Genomic DNA, 18,818 nt, shown 5'->3' with positions numbered 1-18,818 from the left:
GCTCTCATCAATTTTTCTCCATTCAGAATCAATTCCGGACATGCGTATCATTGCTTCATCGCTAAATTAGATTTCTATTTATTTTTATCGCTTGTATGGTTCTAGTTTAAGAGTTGAATCGAATTAATATTTACATTTTTATGCATTTTCAAAACCAGTTTCACATTCTAAACGCCAGGAAATTAGAAAATTTTAATTAGACCTTAGAAAGAAGTTTGCTGTTTTTACTGTCGGCGAGCCACTATGGCTTGGCGAACGCAAATCAAATACCTAAGTTCTAGTTATCTAAAGGTCATGTCTGCATTGTTCTACGGCCAAAACTTGTTAGAATTAAAGACTCTTTTTATTTGGATATCAAAGTTCCAATTCAGAGTACCCAAAAAGTAGGATATTACATTTTATTAAAAATGATAGTGAAATATATGAACAAAAATGGGGTTGCTTTCTTTTAATAGTAAAAGCAACAATTATATTTAAAATATTACTTTGTATTTGTAAATATTGTATAGGGGTCATTCCATGTCAAATCAACACGGGGTCTGAACCTCACCATCTCGGATTTTCTTGAAATTTAGCACATGTGTACTATTGGTATAGACTTGGAAAAATATGAAATTTTACTGTGATATGCCAACTGGTTTATGAGTTACAGGGCTGTAAAGTTGCCAAAAATGGGCTGAAAAACAGGGAACCCCGTGTTTTTGAATTACTGTAGAAGCTTTCCTAATTGAGCTACAGACTTGGGATTGGTGTCATTTTATAGCATATATAATGCCCTTTCCTGTGATATGCGACACCATATGGGTTAGGATAAATAAAGTTTGTTAAATTTAAATTTAAAATTTAAATTTTAAATTTTTTAAAAAGTACATATTTTAAAATTTTAAAATTAATTCTATGAATAGCTAGTAGTGTTATGAATCACTGGGCAAAATATTAATTTGGGACGACAATGGCTTCATTGTTAAAAAAAATTAAGACTAAAACTCCAATCCGATTAATTCAACTCTGAATTCATGTTAATACAATAATGCTAATAATAATTCCACTAATAAGTCCAAAGTAAAACATACTGTTAAGTAATGGGATCTCTTTATTATTTTAAGCTTGAAAAGGCTTCATTTGTTTGACATGCTTCACTTTCTAGAAGGACATATGTAAGTTCTTCCTGTCAGAGTCACAGGATCAATTTTTATCAAAACATCCACTACTGAGACCCAAAAATTATCGGCATTTCTTGGATGCGAGATGATTTAGACGGTCCAGCTGGATGAAGAAAAGTTACTTTTACTTTATCAAGTTCTTCGTTTTTATCTTAAGCATATCCAAAGCCACCAGTTTTTTTATAGACTACACTGATATAACCTGATATGTCGGCTAATTTTAGTTTATCAGGGAATTTTGAAACTTCCATTTCGCAAGCTTCTGAGTTCATAGAAAAGTTTTTAACCAATATTTTGGATTTACTTCTGGGAATGAAAGCATGGTATTCTGTGTTCCTTTAATAGCCAATGCTTGAGCAAACCGATTTTTTAAAAAACACTCAGATTCAACATAGTCTTCCTGGGTTGAATATGCAAAGTCTATGTTGGTGATCTTTTCTACTGCCCACTCAAAAAGTTGTATTGAAGTTTGGATTTGATTTCCATAGGGTCGTTGCAAACTGGCACGAGCTGCCAGTCTCTTTACCGAACCACCTACGCCATCACAAGGCCCTTTGCCGACTTAAACCAACTTAAAGAGGCTGATATCTCAGCCAAAGAAGACTGTTCTTGAACAAAGATATTGAATTGAATTATTTTTGCATAATTTGATTAACTGCATAATTTCATTAAAATAATATATTATAATTAATATGAATAATTACTGTAATCATAATTATTAATTCTAAAAATGATTTCAAAATCAATATTTTAAATCTTAATAATTATTAATTATGATTCATTGATTCATTATTACTATTTTCAATTTATTTATTACTTTAATTTTATTAAAATATATTTTCCATGAAAAGGAGCTTTAGTCTTAATTTTTTTTAACAATGAAGCCATTGTCGTCCCAAATTAATATTTTGCCCAGTGATTCATAACACTACTAGCTATTCATAGAATTAATTTTAAAATTTTAAAATATGTACTTTTTAAAAAATTTAAAATTTAAATTTAACAAACTTTATTTATCCTAACCCATATGGTGTCGCATATCACAGGAAAGGGCATTATATATGCTATAAAATGACACCAATCCCAAGTCTGTAGCTCAATTAGGAAAGCTTCTACAGTAATTCAAAAACACGGGGTTCCCTGTTTTTCAGCCCATTTTTGGCAACTTTACAGCCCTGTAACTCATAAACCAGTTGGCATATCACAGTAAAATTTCATATTTTTCCAAGTCTATACCAATAGTACACATGTGCTAAATTTCAAGAAAATCCGAGATGGTGAGGTCAAAAATGGTCTTTTTTTGTGTTGATTTGACATGGAATGACCCATAGGATATATTTTAGGAATTCTTCTACATTTTTTTTTGGATGACTTTTTGTTTTTGACGACTCGTCTGATTTATCATCTGATTTTCGTGCCAACCATCCAACCCTTGTCTTCGCTCATACAAATCGAGAGAGAAAAAAACAGGAGATTTGTTTTAAAATTGTTTTCCCAACTCAGATTACCTAAAAGCACGCATTTCCGGTGAAGAATTAGTTTTGTTTGTCTCTTGCTATTATGAACATCAAATACTATACCTAGTTAGAACTTACTAAACCTAAAGTTGGTAGTTAAGCACTCCTGTCTACTCTTACTTCAACATTTTACCCAATTGTAATTTTGTTATAAAAAAAAAAAAACAACCTCTTCATAGTAAAACGTTCAGTCAATCCGTTTATTTTATTCTTATCTCATGCGCGTCACAAACATATGTTTCTTCTCCCACAATTTTTTTTATACCGTTTGTTGATTTTACTTCTTTTTTTTTTATCATCACACAATCATTTACACCGAATTTACAATCGTTTTGTTTATTAGTTCATTGCTTAATGCACTATTATGTTTATTACGTCTTTGATTTTGCGCAGTTGTTTATTACTTAATAAAATGCACAATTTTTTCATCACTTCTCGCTTCTGTATCATCTTATCTTTTCGCTTTAATTTAGATTTAATTTATTTACGTTCAATTTTTTTTAATGAACTTATAGCTAAATTACGTTCCGCAATACACTCCTTCTTTGTGTTCTTTAAACACTTGATAGTTTTAAATAGTGAACATTTTCTGCAGACGGACATAATGTCCATGCATTTTGTTGTTTTTCTTAGTTTTTGGTTCATTATGTTTTGTATTATTTTGTATAATTATTTAATAAACACACATTATTATTATTATTAATAGTGAACATTTTAACACTTCTTTCCATCAATCACATTCTACAAAAAGCAGGTCGCATTTTAATTTGGTTAATTTTTGTCTCTTATTACTTGAAAGAAAAAAAGTTTTTAATCCAGCAAACTTGTGTAATTAAAGTGTACTGGATTCCAACGCCCAGATTCTGGGTTTGAATCCAGCTGCCAGCACTTAGATTTTCTCTTCCTAGAAGCTTCTTTACAACTCACTGTGCTGTTATGGACAGTGTTGTCTGCAAATAAACATTGCCTCTTGAAAAAGCTTCGGGCGCTAGTGACCTCACATAATGGCGCGCCTTAAATGCACAAAAAAAAAAATCCAATCCAGCTCACTTGCCGGAAATGAACGTTTTAAGGTTCCTTGAACACGAAAAACTAAACGTGTTTCGAAGAAATCACTTTCCTTTTTGCTATTGTGAATAAGTGGGTGTCCGACGCAATTGAAAAAACGGAAAATCGAGAAATTTCAAATTTTAAGAAGAAAATTTAACTACATGAACTACGCTAAAGAAAGTTGAGTTTTCTTGTCAAATATCTTTACTCATTTCTGATAGAAATCCAATAGTCGTATAAAGCTACCACAAAATTATAATACCACTTGATACCACAAAATTATATTGTGAGTCGAAGAATAACTATAGTAACTCAAAAAGTCGCCTAAAAATTACGAGAAAGAATTGTCAGTTTTCAATGTATTATACATCATTTTCATATACGAGTGTTTCTCGTATTTCCCTCCTCAATGTTCCAATTTTAAAATCCTACAAAAGCTAAAATTGAAGGGCGCAGTTGTATCTTATATTAAGACTGCATGGAAACTTCACGAACATACAGGCTCGAAAAAAAAATAATATGCACAGAATCTACTATTTTTGGGATGTCTGAAAATAGCCAAAAGACTAACCTATGAAGAAGGAAGTTCAGTTCCACTAGAGCAATGTCAGTTCCCTAATGTGTATTTGATAAGCTGCCAGAAACTATTGCAGACAAATAGGCACTGATTCTAAGCAAACGGTTTGTCCTAGTAAGCTACTTAAGTGAGTATTTAACCTAAATAAATAAGGAAAGCTCTTTCTTTCCATTCTAAGACAGCGTCAGTAAATTCAATAATTTTTAATTCAATTGTTGGAACAAAAATGAAGTAATTAGTAAGCATTTCTATTTTATCCATGAATATTGTAAATTAATATTTGAAAAGTTGGCATGAAACAGCTATTCTCCTCTGCATTTCCAGGAATAAGATGATCACGATAAGATTGGAGAAACTAACTTTAAGGGAAGTTGCCTTAATACATATCAACAAGGTTTCACCAAAACTCACAATGGCATCTCCACAGGACATGCCATTGTGAGTTGTATTTTTTTGTTTTTGTTTTTTCATTCTTTTGTCTTTTTTGGCGAAGGATGATCGTAGTGTAAATCTTTTTTAGTAATTAGAAATGAAGGAATTAAATCTGTCTTGGATGAAAGTTATTTCTTCAAATATTATCAAAAGACTTTTTTCTTCTTTTTTATTTCTTCATATCTAACCTTGTAACAGTAAATTATTAGCAACAAATTGATGTTTTGCTTTTATTAAGGTTCAAATCAAAACATTTTATGTACATAAAGAAAACTATAAATATGTAAAATAATTGTGGGCGTTCTTGAACAAATTGCTTCAATGAGAGAGATAAAATACTTCCTCTTGTATTTCTGCGAACCTCCTATACATAGGAACAGACTGTTCGCTTTCAATTCACTATTTGTAAAATTGATGAAACGGAAGTATTGTGATCAATAGATAGTTTGAAAATATAACCCTATTGTGTTCATTAATAGTAAAGCAATCTAATTGCTAAAATCAATCCTGATCATTTGTTACAAGTTTGCAATCTATTGTTAGCTATAGCTATAATAGTTATTTCAAAATAGAATTTATATTTGTTGGATAAATAATAAAATGGAAATAACGATTTTCATTTATTTTTAACTCTTCGAGGCTCATTACTAAGTAAAAATATAGCTTAAGAATTTCGGAATCATTTGTTATACTTTTGACTCAAGTTTACTCTAATAAACCAATAATCTGATAAATTTTTACCCTTTAAGTAAAGACCCAAGAAGAGTTGGTCGATGCATTAGAACCTAATGTTTGAGATGTTTCGCTGGCTCAATTCCGTATATAGTTGATTCTGTTACGCCTCATAACATGCGTGACTTTATTACTATCGGCATACTAGTTCGAAATGTTTCGGATTTTTAACATTGGAATTGTTTTATCAGTTTGCTAACAGAATTTGACTTTTACTTTCAAAGCTTCTGTCACCTTTTCAGACAGTTCACGAACCTAATAAGACAATACCCAAAATCGGTATGAATGAAACAAAACAAGCGCTACATGGCGGCTAAATTAATCAAACCGATTGAAGTAATTAGTATAGTATAATATAGTAACTATTTATCTAAATATGTAGACGTTTCCACCATTACTATGTGGAGTAGTAATTATTTGGATATTCAAGTCACTGAACGATCTTTAAAGAGAGCCTTATTTACAACTTAGAAAGCTGATTTCTAAAGACGTCAATTCGAACAGTCTTCTTGCAAACAGAATAAATATTTAATCTCACGAAAAAATATTTTCTGAAATAGTACAGTTGCGTACAAGACGACTTATTTTCTAGAACTGCCTCCTCTTTATACTCCCTGGATTTACTTAATGGATTACAGGGTTGCTTTTTTTAATAAACGTCTTTTTTTTTTGCGATCGAGGCACCACAAAAGTTCAGACAAAATAATTTTTCAAACATGGCAAGAATTAAAATTGCGCTTTAACATTTATTTGTATAATTATATATAATTGTAATTATAATAATTGGATTAAAATCCTGCGAATAAAAAAATGTAAAACTTAATACAAAACAATTATTTGCATACATCTGCAACGACAATCTAGACTTTGCCACTTCACAATAAAACTAACATGAGTAATTTGCCCACTAAGGAAAAATGAACTTACCATGTTCCCCTGTATATATAATCTGTGACTATTTGTAAAAAGTGTTATTATTTCCCTTATAGACAGTTCAATATTCATTTGAAATAGCAACCTTTGTGGCCTAGCCGGCGCAATCTAACAAGTGGATTGTATCTTTTTTTGGCCTAACTGTCGAAGATTGTAAAAGATTAGGTTTTTTAGTAAATTTTCTTATGTCTTACCCGAAGTTTTATTCTTCTAGTGGTATTTTCTTGTGTTTCCACATTACACTATACTTCTCTAACCGTCAAGAGAAACATTTCTGCCGTCTAGCTACCGAAGCTTTCAATCATCCAACGCTTTCTTGTCCACTAGCTCGTTTGCCCGGGAAGTCCCAGTGGCTAGGCACCCGCTAAAGGCCTACCTTACTTACTATTTACCTAGTAACATTGAAGTAGAAAATGTAGCCTGTAGCGTAATTACTAATCGTAAATAATCATTCTTTTGAGTAAAATGTTCCCAGTTTTGTAAAAGTCCATAAGGCAATAAAATTTGTATAAACTAATTACATTTTACCATGTATATCAAAGAAAGATGTCTCTTATTACAATAAATTTGCAATAAAAGTTGAAATTTTTAAAGAGCGACACAAACATTTATTTTCTATTTTGGGCACAGTAAATTGCGTTTTCAAAGCTGATGAAGACTGTACTAAAATTTAGAAAAATATATGATTAAAAAAGGGAAGAAACAAGGACATATTTACCAATCTTTATCAAATGCTGTGAAACAAGCATCCATATCACCTGAGACCGTTCAATGTAACATTTGATGTGATTACACAGTAAAAATGAATTAGGTGAATATGCGGTTAGTCACGCCCTTTTGTTGAAACAATAGTAATCCCTTAAAAAGCAATTACAGTCTTAACTTCAAAGCAAAAAGATTAAAAAAAACCGCACGTTGTTAGGTTAGCGGCACACTTCAGCTCCGTGTCTTACCCACGGCGAGGCATGAATGGAACTAACGTGTTTTACGCGACAGGATTGGCTTTATAGCTGCTTTGTCAAGTTACTGCCGTACTACTACAGATGGCGTGGATTATTGATCCACAGTTGCACAGTACCAAAGTTTGCCAAAGAGAAGTATAACGGTTAGCAAATGTATTCTGATGTAAAGTTTACTTTTTCTTTTAGAAATTTAACACAAACCACATAATTATTTTTTTTTTAATACTGGCCACAGATCAATCTAACCCCACGATCAACTTTTAAGGGTTATTGACAAGAACTAGTACTAAACCTACTAATTAAAGCAATGAATTGCGAAAAGAACTCTTAAATCATGAAAAATAGATTTTCTTATAAAAGAAAACTAAAGAATAATCCCAAATAAACAATAGGCTGATTTACAAACTAGGTCCACGAAATAGTATTTCCAAAACAAAGATGGTTGTTAATTGATGGACTAAAATTGTGCAACTGCATTACCTTGTTTCATCAGTCAAGTATCTTAGAATTATCCCAGACGACTCTAAAAAGCAGACAAAATAAAATAACTACTTTTCGTTTTTTTTTTTTTTCATTCATCTGAATAAATACGTATTTACTTATTTATTTTTTTTTTTTTTGTAACAGTACTGAAACTTAAAAATATTGAACTCAAAATTCACGTACCTTAAATGCAGTAATTATATAATTTTTATAAACTTTATGACCTCTTTCCTATAATTTAAAAATTCATTTTTCAATACCGTTAAAAATAATTTGCCAGGCCACCCTCGCTTTTTACTTTTATTGCTTTACTTAGCACTTAACTATTTGTTTGGCTAAAAAGATACTCTCAAAATGTTAACTCCACAAAAATAAATCAAATTTTGTTTTAAAAGGAAGTAATAAAACAGGAATACGATTGTAAAGTTACTATCATTATAAACGTCCATTACTTTACTCCATGAAGAACAACAATAATTAAAACAGACTATTGCTAGAACAAAGTAATTTAATAAAAAAATTTACAATTATTTACAAAAAAAAAAATTAAATACTATAAATGTATTCAATACTCGCAGGATAATTTATATTATCCAATGAAAAATGAAACTTTGCCTGCAGAAATATTTCATTACTCTCTTATTGCAAATATTTCTTCCCGTAAAACTGGACCTTTTTATCGAATGTTGGACACTTAATAGGTGTGTTCATTTTATAGAAAGGGTTCATAGAATACTGAAACAATAAACATATGACACATATTGAACAATTAGATTCAATTTACCAGAAAGAATACTAATTTACACTATGACTAAAGCAAAAAATAAAAATACTGATAAGCTAACTTACTTTGATAAACATTTCATAAATTTCCATAAAAAAATTTTTAATTCCATCTTCATTTTTGGCATCATGAACCATAATAAATCTCATTCTACTGGCCGTCACAAAAGCTGAGACAAACCACTGATTGAATTTGTCCACAGATTTCAAGTAAAGACTGGTGCTTTTCCATAAATGTTCGTCTACTAAATCTAAAGCTGAATGGGCTATAAATTGATTTAAATGACGATGTTCTTCTTTCTGAATAAAAGAAATTATATTAGAAAACTTGTATACACTCATTAAAACGTTTCACTTCAGTCTGCTCACCTTCACTTCTTTGTTGATAGGAAATAATTCATATTCATAAATGGGATTGTCTTTGTGACCAACTATTACGAAATAATACGTTCCTGTGGACATATTTTTGCTTTGCTTTTTTTTGTTAATTAGAACTTACGAGAAAGTAACATTACTCACTTATTCAAACTCATCACACATCAGTATAACCTACTCATGTAGGAATTAGATAACCTCTCCTTCAAGCTGATCAAGTAAACAAAGCAAGGATGTAAACATTGAAGTTTTTCCAACCAAACACACTTTTCTTTGTTCGTTGCTGAGCTGAATAATTTGTGGTTTTGTTTTGGCCATTTCTTTAGGCATTTCATGAATTCAAAGTAATCCGAATAGTGATCAATTTGAAGAAGTTTTTAGAATTTTGTAACTTAGTGAAATTAAAGTTTTATTAAAAAATGGAAGATGACGATAGTGAGGGAGAATCGTAAGCAAATTTAAATCCTTTTTAAAATATAATATGAATGTGTATCCTCATAGGCTGTGACATTTAATGAAATGTCAGGGGTGTAAATAAAAAGGTTATGATGAAAATTTTAGATTTTAAAAATGTTTGACTACATAAGTCATTTCTGTTCCAGTTGTGACTATAGATGCATAGATTTCGATTGGAGGAATCTTGATTCTGCACCCCGTTTGTCATGGGCCATTAGAGCAGGAGACATAGATTCTTTGAGGAAACTTATTGATGAAGGAGCATCTATAAATGCTGCAGATAATAGAGGATGGACTCCTTTGCATGAAGCAGTTAAGGATGATGAGTGAGTTTTGGACCCATTTATTTTTCAAATAGATGACTAATGTTTTTTATTTTGTGAGATTTGAATAATAATTATTTATTTGTGTTCTTTTATAACAGTATTTAAGTACAAATTTTTGATTTAATTTTTTGCTCACTTGAACATAGAAATTACGAGATGGTCGAGGAGTTGATAAGGGCTGGTGCCTATCTTGAGCACAAAACTGTCGTTGGAGAGACTCCTTTGTTTTTTGCAGCAAGATATGGTTCTTTGAATATTCTTGATCTTCTCATCAGGTTAGTAAATGTTTACAAATTAGTTAAGTTTTTCAGTTTCTTGTTGAAATTTCATTTTTCTCTTCATTAATTTTGAACTCCAAATTTAGTACATCAACAGAGCCACAGAGTAGGCTCACGTCAGTCATCATTATGATTCGTAGGATGTAAGGAACTATTTCTTAAAATACGCCATCGACAAAACTTTGTTCAAACTAAAACAATTATGAATTCATTTCAGTTGAGCACTGAATATTTATCAAGTATGTAGAACAGTCTTCTCTCAACCGCCTTTATGTCTGTTGAAAACGTCTGTTTTGTGAAGTATTCACTTCACTTGCTAACTTACCAAAGCAAACTTTAGCTTTAGTTTAGATTTGTTTTGTACCGAAATATGAAATTAAAATAAGTTTGCTAATAGGGAGGGTGCTGCTGTGAATTGCCATAATCTGAAAAGTTACACACCTCTGCATATGGCTGCTTGTTGTAAAAATTCAACCTGCGAGGCGGTACTGCTTAAGTTGTTAGCTGCCGGGGCAAAAATAGATGCTTTAGATGTTGAAAATAGATCTGCACTTCATTTTGCTGTAGAAGAAAACAACATTCCTGCTACTAGAGTATTACTTGAGGCAGGTCTTGATCCTATGGTTGTGGACTTTTTTGGCAGGTAATCTATTGCACATTCTTGAATATTTTATTTATTTATTGTTTTATTATTATTATTATTGTTTTGTTTAATAGAAATGATTTAAAGGAAACGAACTTTCAGGAACGTTGTTGTTTCTGCGTGTATGGCTGGAAATATTGAGGTATTAGAGTTAGTATTGGGTAAATTGGGCCATAAATTGAACATTATAAATTACCAATCCAGGGATGGTTGGACACTGTTAATGGAAGCCGTACAGTTCAAGCACATTGAAATCGTAAAGCTTCTTATTAGGTAAGAATTAGTTCTAAGGGGGTTTATTTCTTGTTTTTCTAATTTCAAAAACTTTCTCACTTTGCTTTTCAAATGCCAAATTGGATTAAACTTTGGGATCCTTTCACCTAGCATACTTCAGTACGTTTTTCTGTTGTCAAGGTCTAAATACTATTTATTTAAGAAAAAAGGCTCGTACTATGTTAAGTATAGATTTTATTTCAGCAAAACAATTAATGCATAACATAATTAGTGATTGTTTGGTTACGGTTGGAACCTGAACTTAAGTGACTTGCGGTGAAACACTGACGTCGTCGCCCCACAGAATCTTCCAAATATTAAATTTTCCACAAAAAATTATTTTAGTATTGGTGATACCAAAGCTCTAAATGATTCAGACCCCATGAATTGTAATATTGTTGTATATGCTTGTGATAGATAGTCACATTGACCATACATTTTGGAAATTTGAAAAAGTATTAACTTAGTATTAAAATTGGAGCAATCAGGCAGTTTTAATTCTTTCAGGATCATTGGCAAAGTTCTTCGCTCTCTGAGGGCTCTTGTTATTGTTGTGAATATCTGAAATTATTTCTATTAATGTGGAAGCACCTTTTACGCATCATTTCGCTACACCATTTGCAGTTTTCTATTGTTCATCTTTGAACCGTTGTAAATTCGCTAAGAACAATTTTCTTTTTTAGCTCATCTCACTCGATGTATTAAGTACTTGCTTATTTTGTTTAATAGTTAATCCACCCTTTTATATAGTGCTTATTCACTGAATTCAGGCTTGTATCCTTGTTAAAAAAAATTCTATCTTTCCGAAAACTTTTTATGTGTTATTGGGGAGAAAATTTCAGTTATTTACTTCTTATAACGCTTAGCTCAAGTTAGGTATTTCATGTACAATGATGAAAAAAAAGAGAAAGAATCTTTAATTTATTATCTTATCTCTACATCAGAATATATGGTTTTCTTTAAGATATGGAGCAGATACCAGTTTACAAGAGGGTCGTGGGCTTTTAGCACTGCATATTGCAGCTCATACTGGCCGAGCAGATATTTTAAAAGTGGTTTTAGACAACACTCCCGTAAAAGCTATCGAAGCCTCTTCAGTCCTCTCTTCACCACGTAGTGCTTTACACACTCGCAGTCTCTTAGCTTTGGTAATATATTATGTTTTATTGTTGTTTAGTAAGAAAAAAAAAATTATAAGATGATATCAATTAACTTTTCTGATAGGCAATAGATAAAAATAGTTACGATAGTGTTGAATTGATCCTGTCAAGAAAAGATCTTATCAGCGATGTAATAACATGTCCAGTGAAAATGGGAAATGTATTAGTGAGCCCAGCTAGCTTTCTTCTGATGTATGCTGATGCTGTTCCCCACGGCGAAGAAAAGTTGAAAATGTTAGAGCTATTGCTCACTAAACCAGAACTCATAGAACCGAAGTAAATGTTAAAATTTTTTATTTATTTATTTGAACTTTTTTTCTACAAAAAATTAGTCTAGATTATTTTTTAATTATTTATTATTTTTGTATTGCGTTTAGATATACGAAAACGGTTGATGTAATTGATCCAATAGAAGCTGCAATATCAGTTCATGTACGAAATCATCCCCAGCAAGGTTGCTATTGTTGTAAATATCTCTCTCTAATTTTGGCTAAAGGTCTGTATAAATTTACTTCTGCATTGACAATCTAGGCCCGGTTTTTTTGACAGTAATCAATTTTTGTTGGATATAAAAATCACTGCGGTTCTCGAAACTGTGTAATAAAATTATTACAGATATTATCAAACAGCAAGGTCACAAAAAGTGGACAATTGTCTTGTTTAATCAAAATCAGTAATACTGGTCACAAAAGGAAGAATTCACAGCAGTCAAAGCAGTCCCCTTAAAATAACAACCCTTCATTAAAAATGGGATATTTTTTTATAAATTTGTCTGCCCAGATAACGAGAGAAATGTTATTGTATTGGATCAAATTAGACTTTATTTTTTTTGTTATATATTGTATATTACTCAATGTACAAATCGTTTAAAGTTAACGCCATATAGTTAATCATTTTGAGCACATTTATCTTTTAGTAGGCATTATGCTATCGGTTCTAACACATTTGTTCAATAATAATGTGATTTGAAAATATAACTCTCTTTTAGATAAAAGTTTCTGTATAAAACCATTTGAAATTTCTAATGACATGGTCTTGTTTACGAACCATAAATACAGTATTAATGCCGTTCGACGTAATAATATTATAAACAGAAGTAATTAATTTAATTAACATATTTATTGAATGTAATTATAACGTTTGTTGTTTAGGAGCAAGCGCTGATGGCCCACATCTATTTCAAGCAGCTCTAAAATCAGGTTTTACTAGTGGAATATCATTGTTACTCTCCCATAGTAATACCCATGAACCTGAACATTTATTAAAAACGATGTGGGCAGATGTTCACAAAAATGATCGTTCATGGAACGGCACAGAATCCAACACTTTTGCCTACCTCATGGATCTTTCCACTGATCATTCCGTAACTTTTGAAACACATCGACAAGAACCTACTGATCAAACATTGGATAAGGTGTGTAGGTTAATAAAATCAAAAAGGCGTCCAGCATCGTTAAAAAGATTGGCTAGATCTTCTTTCAGATCATATTTACATAAAGAGACTGAGTCTAAACCTTCTGATTTTCTATCTACCGTGCGACATATCGATGCACCTAAATCTGTTGTCGGTTTTCTAATGTACAATGATATTTGATAAACAAATTTTGCATTGCAAAAGTGAATTCGGTTCTGTATTTTTAAAATAATTTGTTGTGAACTTTCTCGAACGAGTTTTCTTTACTATAATTCTCTTTGCTATAATTTTTACAGTTTCCCCAACCGAATTTTAGAACATATTTAATCCTTACTAATTATCTAAATTTTAAAACTGCACTTTACACATTAAAATGAAACTTTTGGCAGGACTTCAATGCCTCAGAATTCCATAATATTAGTTTTCGTTTAGTTAAATATTGAGTTTGAAGATCATTTCTCAACTGAAACTACTTTACTAACCGGATGATACTTTACTAAACAGATAATACTTTACTAAACAGATAATACTTTACTAAACAGATAATATTTTACTAAACGGATAGTACTTTACTAAACGGATAATACTTACTAAACGGATAACACTTTACTGAACTGGTAATACTTTACAATACTTTACTAAACGGATAACACTACTAAAATTTACTGAACTGATAATACTTCACTATACTTTACCAAACGGATAATACTTTACTTAACTTTACTAAGCGGATAATACTTTACTACACGGATTTTTCACTTTGTTGATACTTTTTAGAAAATGGTTTCTACGGTTTTCCCTCTTAACTTTGTATTCACTCAGCGTATATTATGTTGTAATCATTTTTCTAGGAAAGTAAATTTATGACAGCCTAGTGAATGAAATAGAGTGGGAAGCTATAAAGTAACGTTTTAGTGTAATTTATAGTTTTAAAAACTATATGATCTTAGTAGAATTAAATGTGTTTCAACAAATCTAAGTTTAAAAGTTATGTAAAACATTGAATATAAGAATTTTTAAGAGAAAGCTGTGTAGGCGTCCTCACAATTTTTTTTAGTGGCCTCAACTTCTTTTAGGCACGCAATTTTTTTTTTTTTTTTTAAATAAATAAATAAATATCTGTCTCCTTAGAAGCTCACTTTTGCTTTTTATTTTAATTAAAAAAAAATTTTAGTATTTGAATGTAGTCCAATCATTTCATCTTTATAGTGATATCCTTAAGCACAAATTGTAAATTTATGGAAGAGTTGTAGCTATTGCAAATGTCAAGAACATTACCTTATTGTTATTGGTGACGGTGCTTTATTGTTATAAAAATTACGCTTAAGATTGTTATTTTATTTTATTTTTTTTTTACTTTTTTGTCACGCATTCTGATGACTGATATAAGATTTCAACGATGAAACACAATAATGGAGAAATACTTGAAACTTATAAATGTAAATAATGTATAAAATATAATACAATAAAATTAATATAATAAAAATTAATATATTCCTATCGTTGTTCTATTATTGGTGTCAAATGTTTTAATGAGTTTTTAAAACACTTTGTGTAATATGTATCAGGGTTGTGCTTCCATTTAAGTAAATGAAATGAACTCATTTTAGATAACATGTTGGCTGCCGTTCGGATGATTTTGATTACGGACTGTGCAATATGCAATATTTTTTAGTGGCTAAAACTAGTTAATTTCAGTCTTTAGATGCTAGATTGTTACTGGACTTGTAGAATTAAGGTCAACAATTTTAGTAACGGTAAAAAAATCTAAAAATTAAAAAGGTATGAATTCTAAAACTACACCGCAAGAACTTAAATTCGTAGGGGAGATTGTAAATAAGGTTGCATCAAGATTGGAGCCGAAAAGAGAGCATTACTATTCCCTCAAAAAGCATTTAAATCCCGAAAAAGGACACTTTTTTTTACCATAAAATAAAGCGTAATGTAAACTGCAAAGACTTTGTGTCTTAAAATAATGACTGGAATTTGTTTTAAGAGTAAGGAAAGAAGATTATCCGCAAGTCACGTTCCAGCGTCCGCTTTCGGCCAATGGTGTATACCAGCAACGAGGAACTGGAAGTTATTAATTATTTACGCAATCGTTCATTTTGTTAACATCAAAAGCAAGATAGTTAACAAAGTAAAATTCTGATTAAGAAAACTTTTGTTATTTAAGGATCGCAGTAAGAGCCATCTGCAAGAAATAATAGTGCTACATCTCATAAATTTTTAACTTTCCTTTCTGACGAAGAATGTTTGGTGGTTGTTCAGCTGTTTCATTTCTATTTTATTTACATCACTACTTCATTTTGATTCAAAATTAGTTTGTTAATTGTACCTACAGTCCCAATTTTTTTCTGACACCTCTAGCTATAAATATCTTTAAGCCTTCAATACTGCTAACATGGGAATGTCTTTATTCTCTTGGTTTGTTTGCCACCCGAGTTGCTTCTTTTTCAACCTTTATTAACCACATCTGTATTTGGCGTGTGATAGTTTAGAAATACCTCGGCTGTGCTACCAAAAGTCATCAGACTCGTGGGCGTACGTTGTAATGATTTAGGAATAGAAAATCTCTGGTATTTATGGTTCCCTCAACCAAACAGTTCTTACTTCAATACGTGTTTACCAGAACTAATGTAAGTACAAGAAAAAAAATTAAATTTCTGTTAACCACAACTACTTTTTTTGGAGACTCGCTTAGTAAAAGCCATGAGACACTAATAACTTTTGAGCGTAATAAAATAATGTTGCACAAATGACAAAAGAATGTTTTTTATTGATCTTGATCGAATAAAATAAACTAAATTATAGAAGGAAAAAGTGTTATAGACAAATAGAATAATTATTAAAAAAAATAATCCTAATAATTATAAAATTCACTATGATTAAGTGATACGGAACTGAGTTTAAAATGCATAAACTGCAGGAACTGCAGTGTAGTAAGATAGTGTTGCTAACAACGTGCTTAGTGAGAGTATTTAACATACATCTTGGATTTTTCAAGATATTCCAATGAATACTAATTACAAAATATTCCAAGATATATTTGAATCTATTACATCTAATAATGTAAAGACTCAATATCCTATAATTCAATTTCAACTTATTGCGCTTTGAAAAAAGAGAATGCCTTAGACCAGTTTTTCTAAGAAAACTAACATTAATCTAATGCGTATCACTAATTTGTAAAAGTTACTACATTTACATATTAAAAGACATATCTCTCTTCCTGTAAAAAATTCAAATTTAAAAATCAAAGTATTTTATTTTTTTAAAAACAACTTCTGATATACAGTAACATTTTCTTGTTGACAAGGTAATTATGGAATAAATCGTTGTATGGTTTTATTTAATATAAGAAAATATTTTCACTCTCTCAGGCCCTTTTTAATAGTTATAGATTTAAAATTTGAGAACATTCACGAATTTTATATTTATCCACAAATTTCAAGTACATTTAACAAGAGGGACAAATTGTTTAGTATTTCTTTGAAGAAGAGGAAATCAGTTAGTTGTGGAATATGAAAAAGCCTGGAAGGTTGGCACACATTTTCCTTCAATTATTTGGCTCATTCCATCCACATTGGTAGCTGCTTTACGCCGTCCTGTAACAAAATGTGTAATTCATAGAGTAAAATACTTATTATGGCTTAAAAATTAATGTGAAAATACATTAATGCTAACAGTTTGATGGTAACGTTGTTTTTCTAATGGAGATCGAGGAGCAATAAATTCAGGCCGATACATGTAGTCCCTCCGTTGTCTCATATCGCCTCCTCGCAGCCATGTGTAGCCAACAAATTTTTTCCCAACGTTAAACTATAAGTTACAAAAGATTTTAATTTGAAACATTTTTTAATAATTAAATTTAACACATAATGTGATTTATCAATTAAAATTGAACCAGTTTTTGTTGTGAAAGGCTTAAGTTCTAAGTAGTGATGAACTTGGTCGTGGTTTTGAATTTATTTAATTACAAATGCAAATAAGTTCTAAAAAAGAGGCATTAAGATCAAACTTCAATCATAAAAACTAACTTAAGTGGCTCTTTACAATTTTCAAGATTCAATTCCCCTTCTAAATACAAGTGAACATAGAATAATTAGAGAAAATATTAGCTTAGCGTTTACTGCAGCAGATAGAGTTTCCAGGTTCGAGCCTAGGCGAGCCTACGAGCCTGCTACAGCGGGGTATTGTACGGTGATAGCGTTGAGAGTAACGAGATATCTCTGTATGGAAGCTGGTAGTGCGCTAAAAAGGCTTTGGGTGTCAATGATTATAGATGTTAGAGCACCTTTTTTTGCAAACGAAAACAATAAATTGAACTGTTCTGTCTATTTCAGCGAAATGGACTAAATTCTGTCTTCCAATTCATTGAATGTCCATATTTATTGAGGCTGTTGAAAATATTGTCCTTAATTCTTTCATATCTTTAATAGCCAAAAGTGGTGATTTGAGCACCGAATTTGTTTTTTTGGCAGAGGGGGAAGCCATACAGAAAGAACGTAGTGAGAGATATGTTGAATTCGAGGTAGGGTCTCGTTCATAGCCAAGTTACGGCATTAAATTCACCTTAACTTTCTCAGTTGGCCTGTTCTCGTTGGAACAGCTAAGATTAAGTTTCTCTTATTCTTGCATGCTTAATTGTTAGAAGTGATGCGCTTTTACTTATTTATTATTATTATTTAATTAAAGCAATTATTTTATGGTGCATGGTGTATTTTGAATTTCCATTTACTATAAATAAGTATATTTTTAATTAAGAAAATATTTATGATTTCATTTTTTACTTTATATATGTTTTTTATGTATTTATCTCAATGAATCTGTATTTATGTGATACTGTATTAACAAACAGGCTAAGTACTTATACAAAGGGTAACTAGCCGTTTACTAAATAAATCACAAACTTCTTTTGCTATATATAAATAAGGTATTAGAAAAGAAAAGAAATGAAAAATGCACTTACCCCTGCGCAATTCTGATCCAATTTTTAGAAGATAAGAAAGATTTGATTAGAAAGCATGAAACATAGAATTAAAGCTCATTGATTTTAGAATGTTGCAGCTGCTACATTTAAAAAAATAAGTTTGAAAATATTGTTATTAATAAACTTCTTAGTAGCCTATAAAAATTGTATATTTTCTGAAACTACGGCTAGGCTTTTTACATTCTACAAAAATACTAAAGCTTAAATTATTTCAAAAGTATGATGTATTTATTTATTTAAAAAAAAAAAAAAATCTAATAATCATGGA

At 30.7% G+C, this 18,818-nt stretch overlaps 4 protein-coding genes across 5 annotated transcripts in view; 1 reads left to right on the top strand and 3 right to left on the bottom strand.

The window, feature by feature from the left end:
* Positions 1-7,441, bottom strand: part of Naam (Nicotinamide amidase) — a 30,109-nt gene extending 22,668 nt beyond the window's left edge. Inside the window, exon 1 of the mRNA XM_074127699.1 lies at positions 7,123-7,441. Coding sequence (XP_073983800.1) covers positions 7,123-7,157 — 35 coding nt within the window. The 5' untranslated portion in view covers positions 7,158-7,441. The remainder of the gene's footprint in view (positions 1-7,122) is intronic.
* An 896-nt stretch (positions 7,442-8,337) lies between these two features.
* Positions 8,338-9,213, bottom strand: Trs20 (trafficking protein particle complex subunit 2). Its single transcript, XM_074127712.1, has 3 exons — positions 9,002-9,213; positions 8,699-8,932; positions 8,338-8,584 (listed from the first exon to the last, which is right to left on the bottom strand). Exons 1-3 carry the CDS (start codon positions 9,092-9,094, stop codon positions 8,489-8,491), a joined length of 423 nt encoding a protein of 140 aa, XP_073983813.1. The 5' UTR covers positions 9,095-9,213; the 3' UTR covers positions 8,338-8,488.
* A 15-nt stretch (positions 9,214-9,228) lies between these two features.
* Positions 9,229-14,247, top strand: LOC141453977 (uncharacterized). Its single transcript, XM_074127671.1, has 9 exons — positions 9,229-9,455; positions 9,610-9,789; positions 9,936-10,064; positions 10,465-10,710; positions 10,813-10,983; positions 11,948-12,131; positions 12,208-12,419; positions 12,521-12,639; positions 13,295-14,247. The coding sequence occupies exons 1-9, from the start codon at positions 9,427-9,429 to the stop codon at positions 13,735-13,737; spliced, it is 1,713 nt and encodes a 570-aa protein (XP_073983772.1). The 5' UTR covers positions 9,229-9,426; the 3' UTR covers positions 13,738-14,247.
* Positions 14,248-16,479: 2,232 nt separating this feature from the next.
* The window catches only part of LOC141453994 (uncharacterized), a 46,365-nt gene continuing 44,026 nt past the window's right edge, over positions 16,480-18,818 (bottom strand). Inside the window, exons 4-6 of one of the 2 annotated variants that reach the window (XM_074127718.1) lie at positions 18,530-18,541; positions 17,245-17,379; positions 16,480-17,165 (exon numbers count right to left, since the gene is read on the bottom strand). In XM_074127718.1, coding sequence (XP_073983819.1) covers positions 17,130-17,165; positions 17,245-17,379; positions 18,530-18,541 — 183 coding nt within the window. In that variant the 3' untranslated portion in view covers positions 16,480-17,129. The remainder of the gene's footprint in view (positions 17,166-17,244; positions 17,380-18,529; positions 18,542-18,818) is intronic. The other variant, XM_074127725.1, reaches the window with a different exon arrangement.

Source organism: Rhodnius prolixus, unplaced genomic scaffold (genome assembly GCF_049639745.1).
Source record: "Rhodnius prolixus isolate KJV_2025 unplaced genomic scaffold, Rpr scaffold_1, whole genome shotgun sequence".
NCBI lineage: Eukaryota > Metazoa > Arthropoda > Insecta > Hemiptera > Reduviidae > Rhodnius > Rhodnius prolixus.
This window is presented reverse-complemented; position numbering and strand designations above follow the sequence as displayed.

Excerpts from the sequence above, each read along its gene's own strand:
- Trs20 (XM_074127712.1), bottom strand. The coding sequence starts at position 9,094 with ATGTCCACAGGAACGTATTATTTCGTAATAGTTGGTCACAAAGACAAT. Across the intron at positions 8,933-9,001 it reads CTATCAACAAAGAAGTGAAG|AAAGAAGAACATCGTCATTT; the intron begins GTGAGCAGACTG and ends TCTTTTATTCAG. Across the intron at positions 8,585-8,698 it reads TTTATGAAATGTTTATCAAA|TATTCTATGAACCCTTTCTA; the intron begins GTAAGTTAGCTT and ends TTATTGTTTCAG.
- LOC141453977 (XM_074127671.1), top strand. The coding sequence starts at position 9,427 with ATGGAAGATGACGATAGTGAGGGAGAATC. Across the intron at positions 10,065-10,464 it reads ATTCTTGATCTTCTCATCAG|GGAGGGTGCTGCTGTGAATT; the intron begins GTTAGTAAATGT and ends GTTTGCTAATAG. Across the intron at positions 12,420-12,520 it reads CCAGAACTCATAGAACCGAA|ATATACGAAAACGGTTGATG; the intron begins GTAAATGTTAAA and ends TATTGCGTTTAG.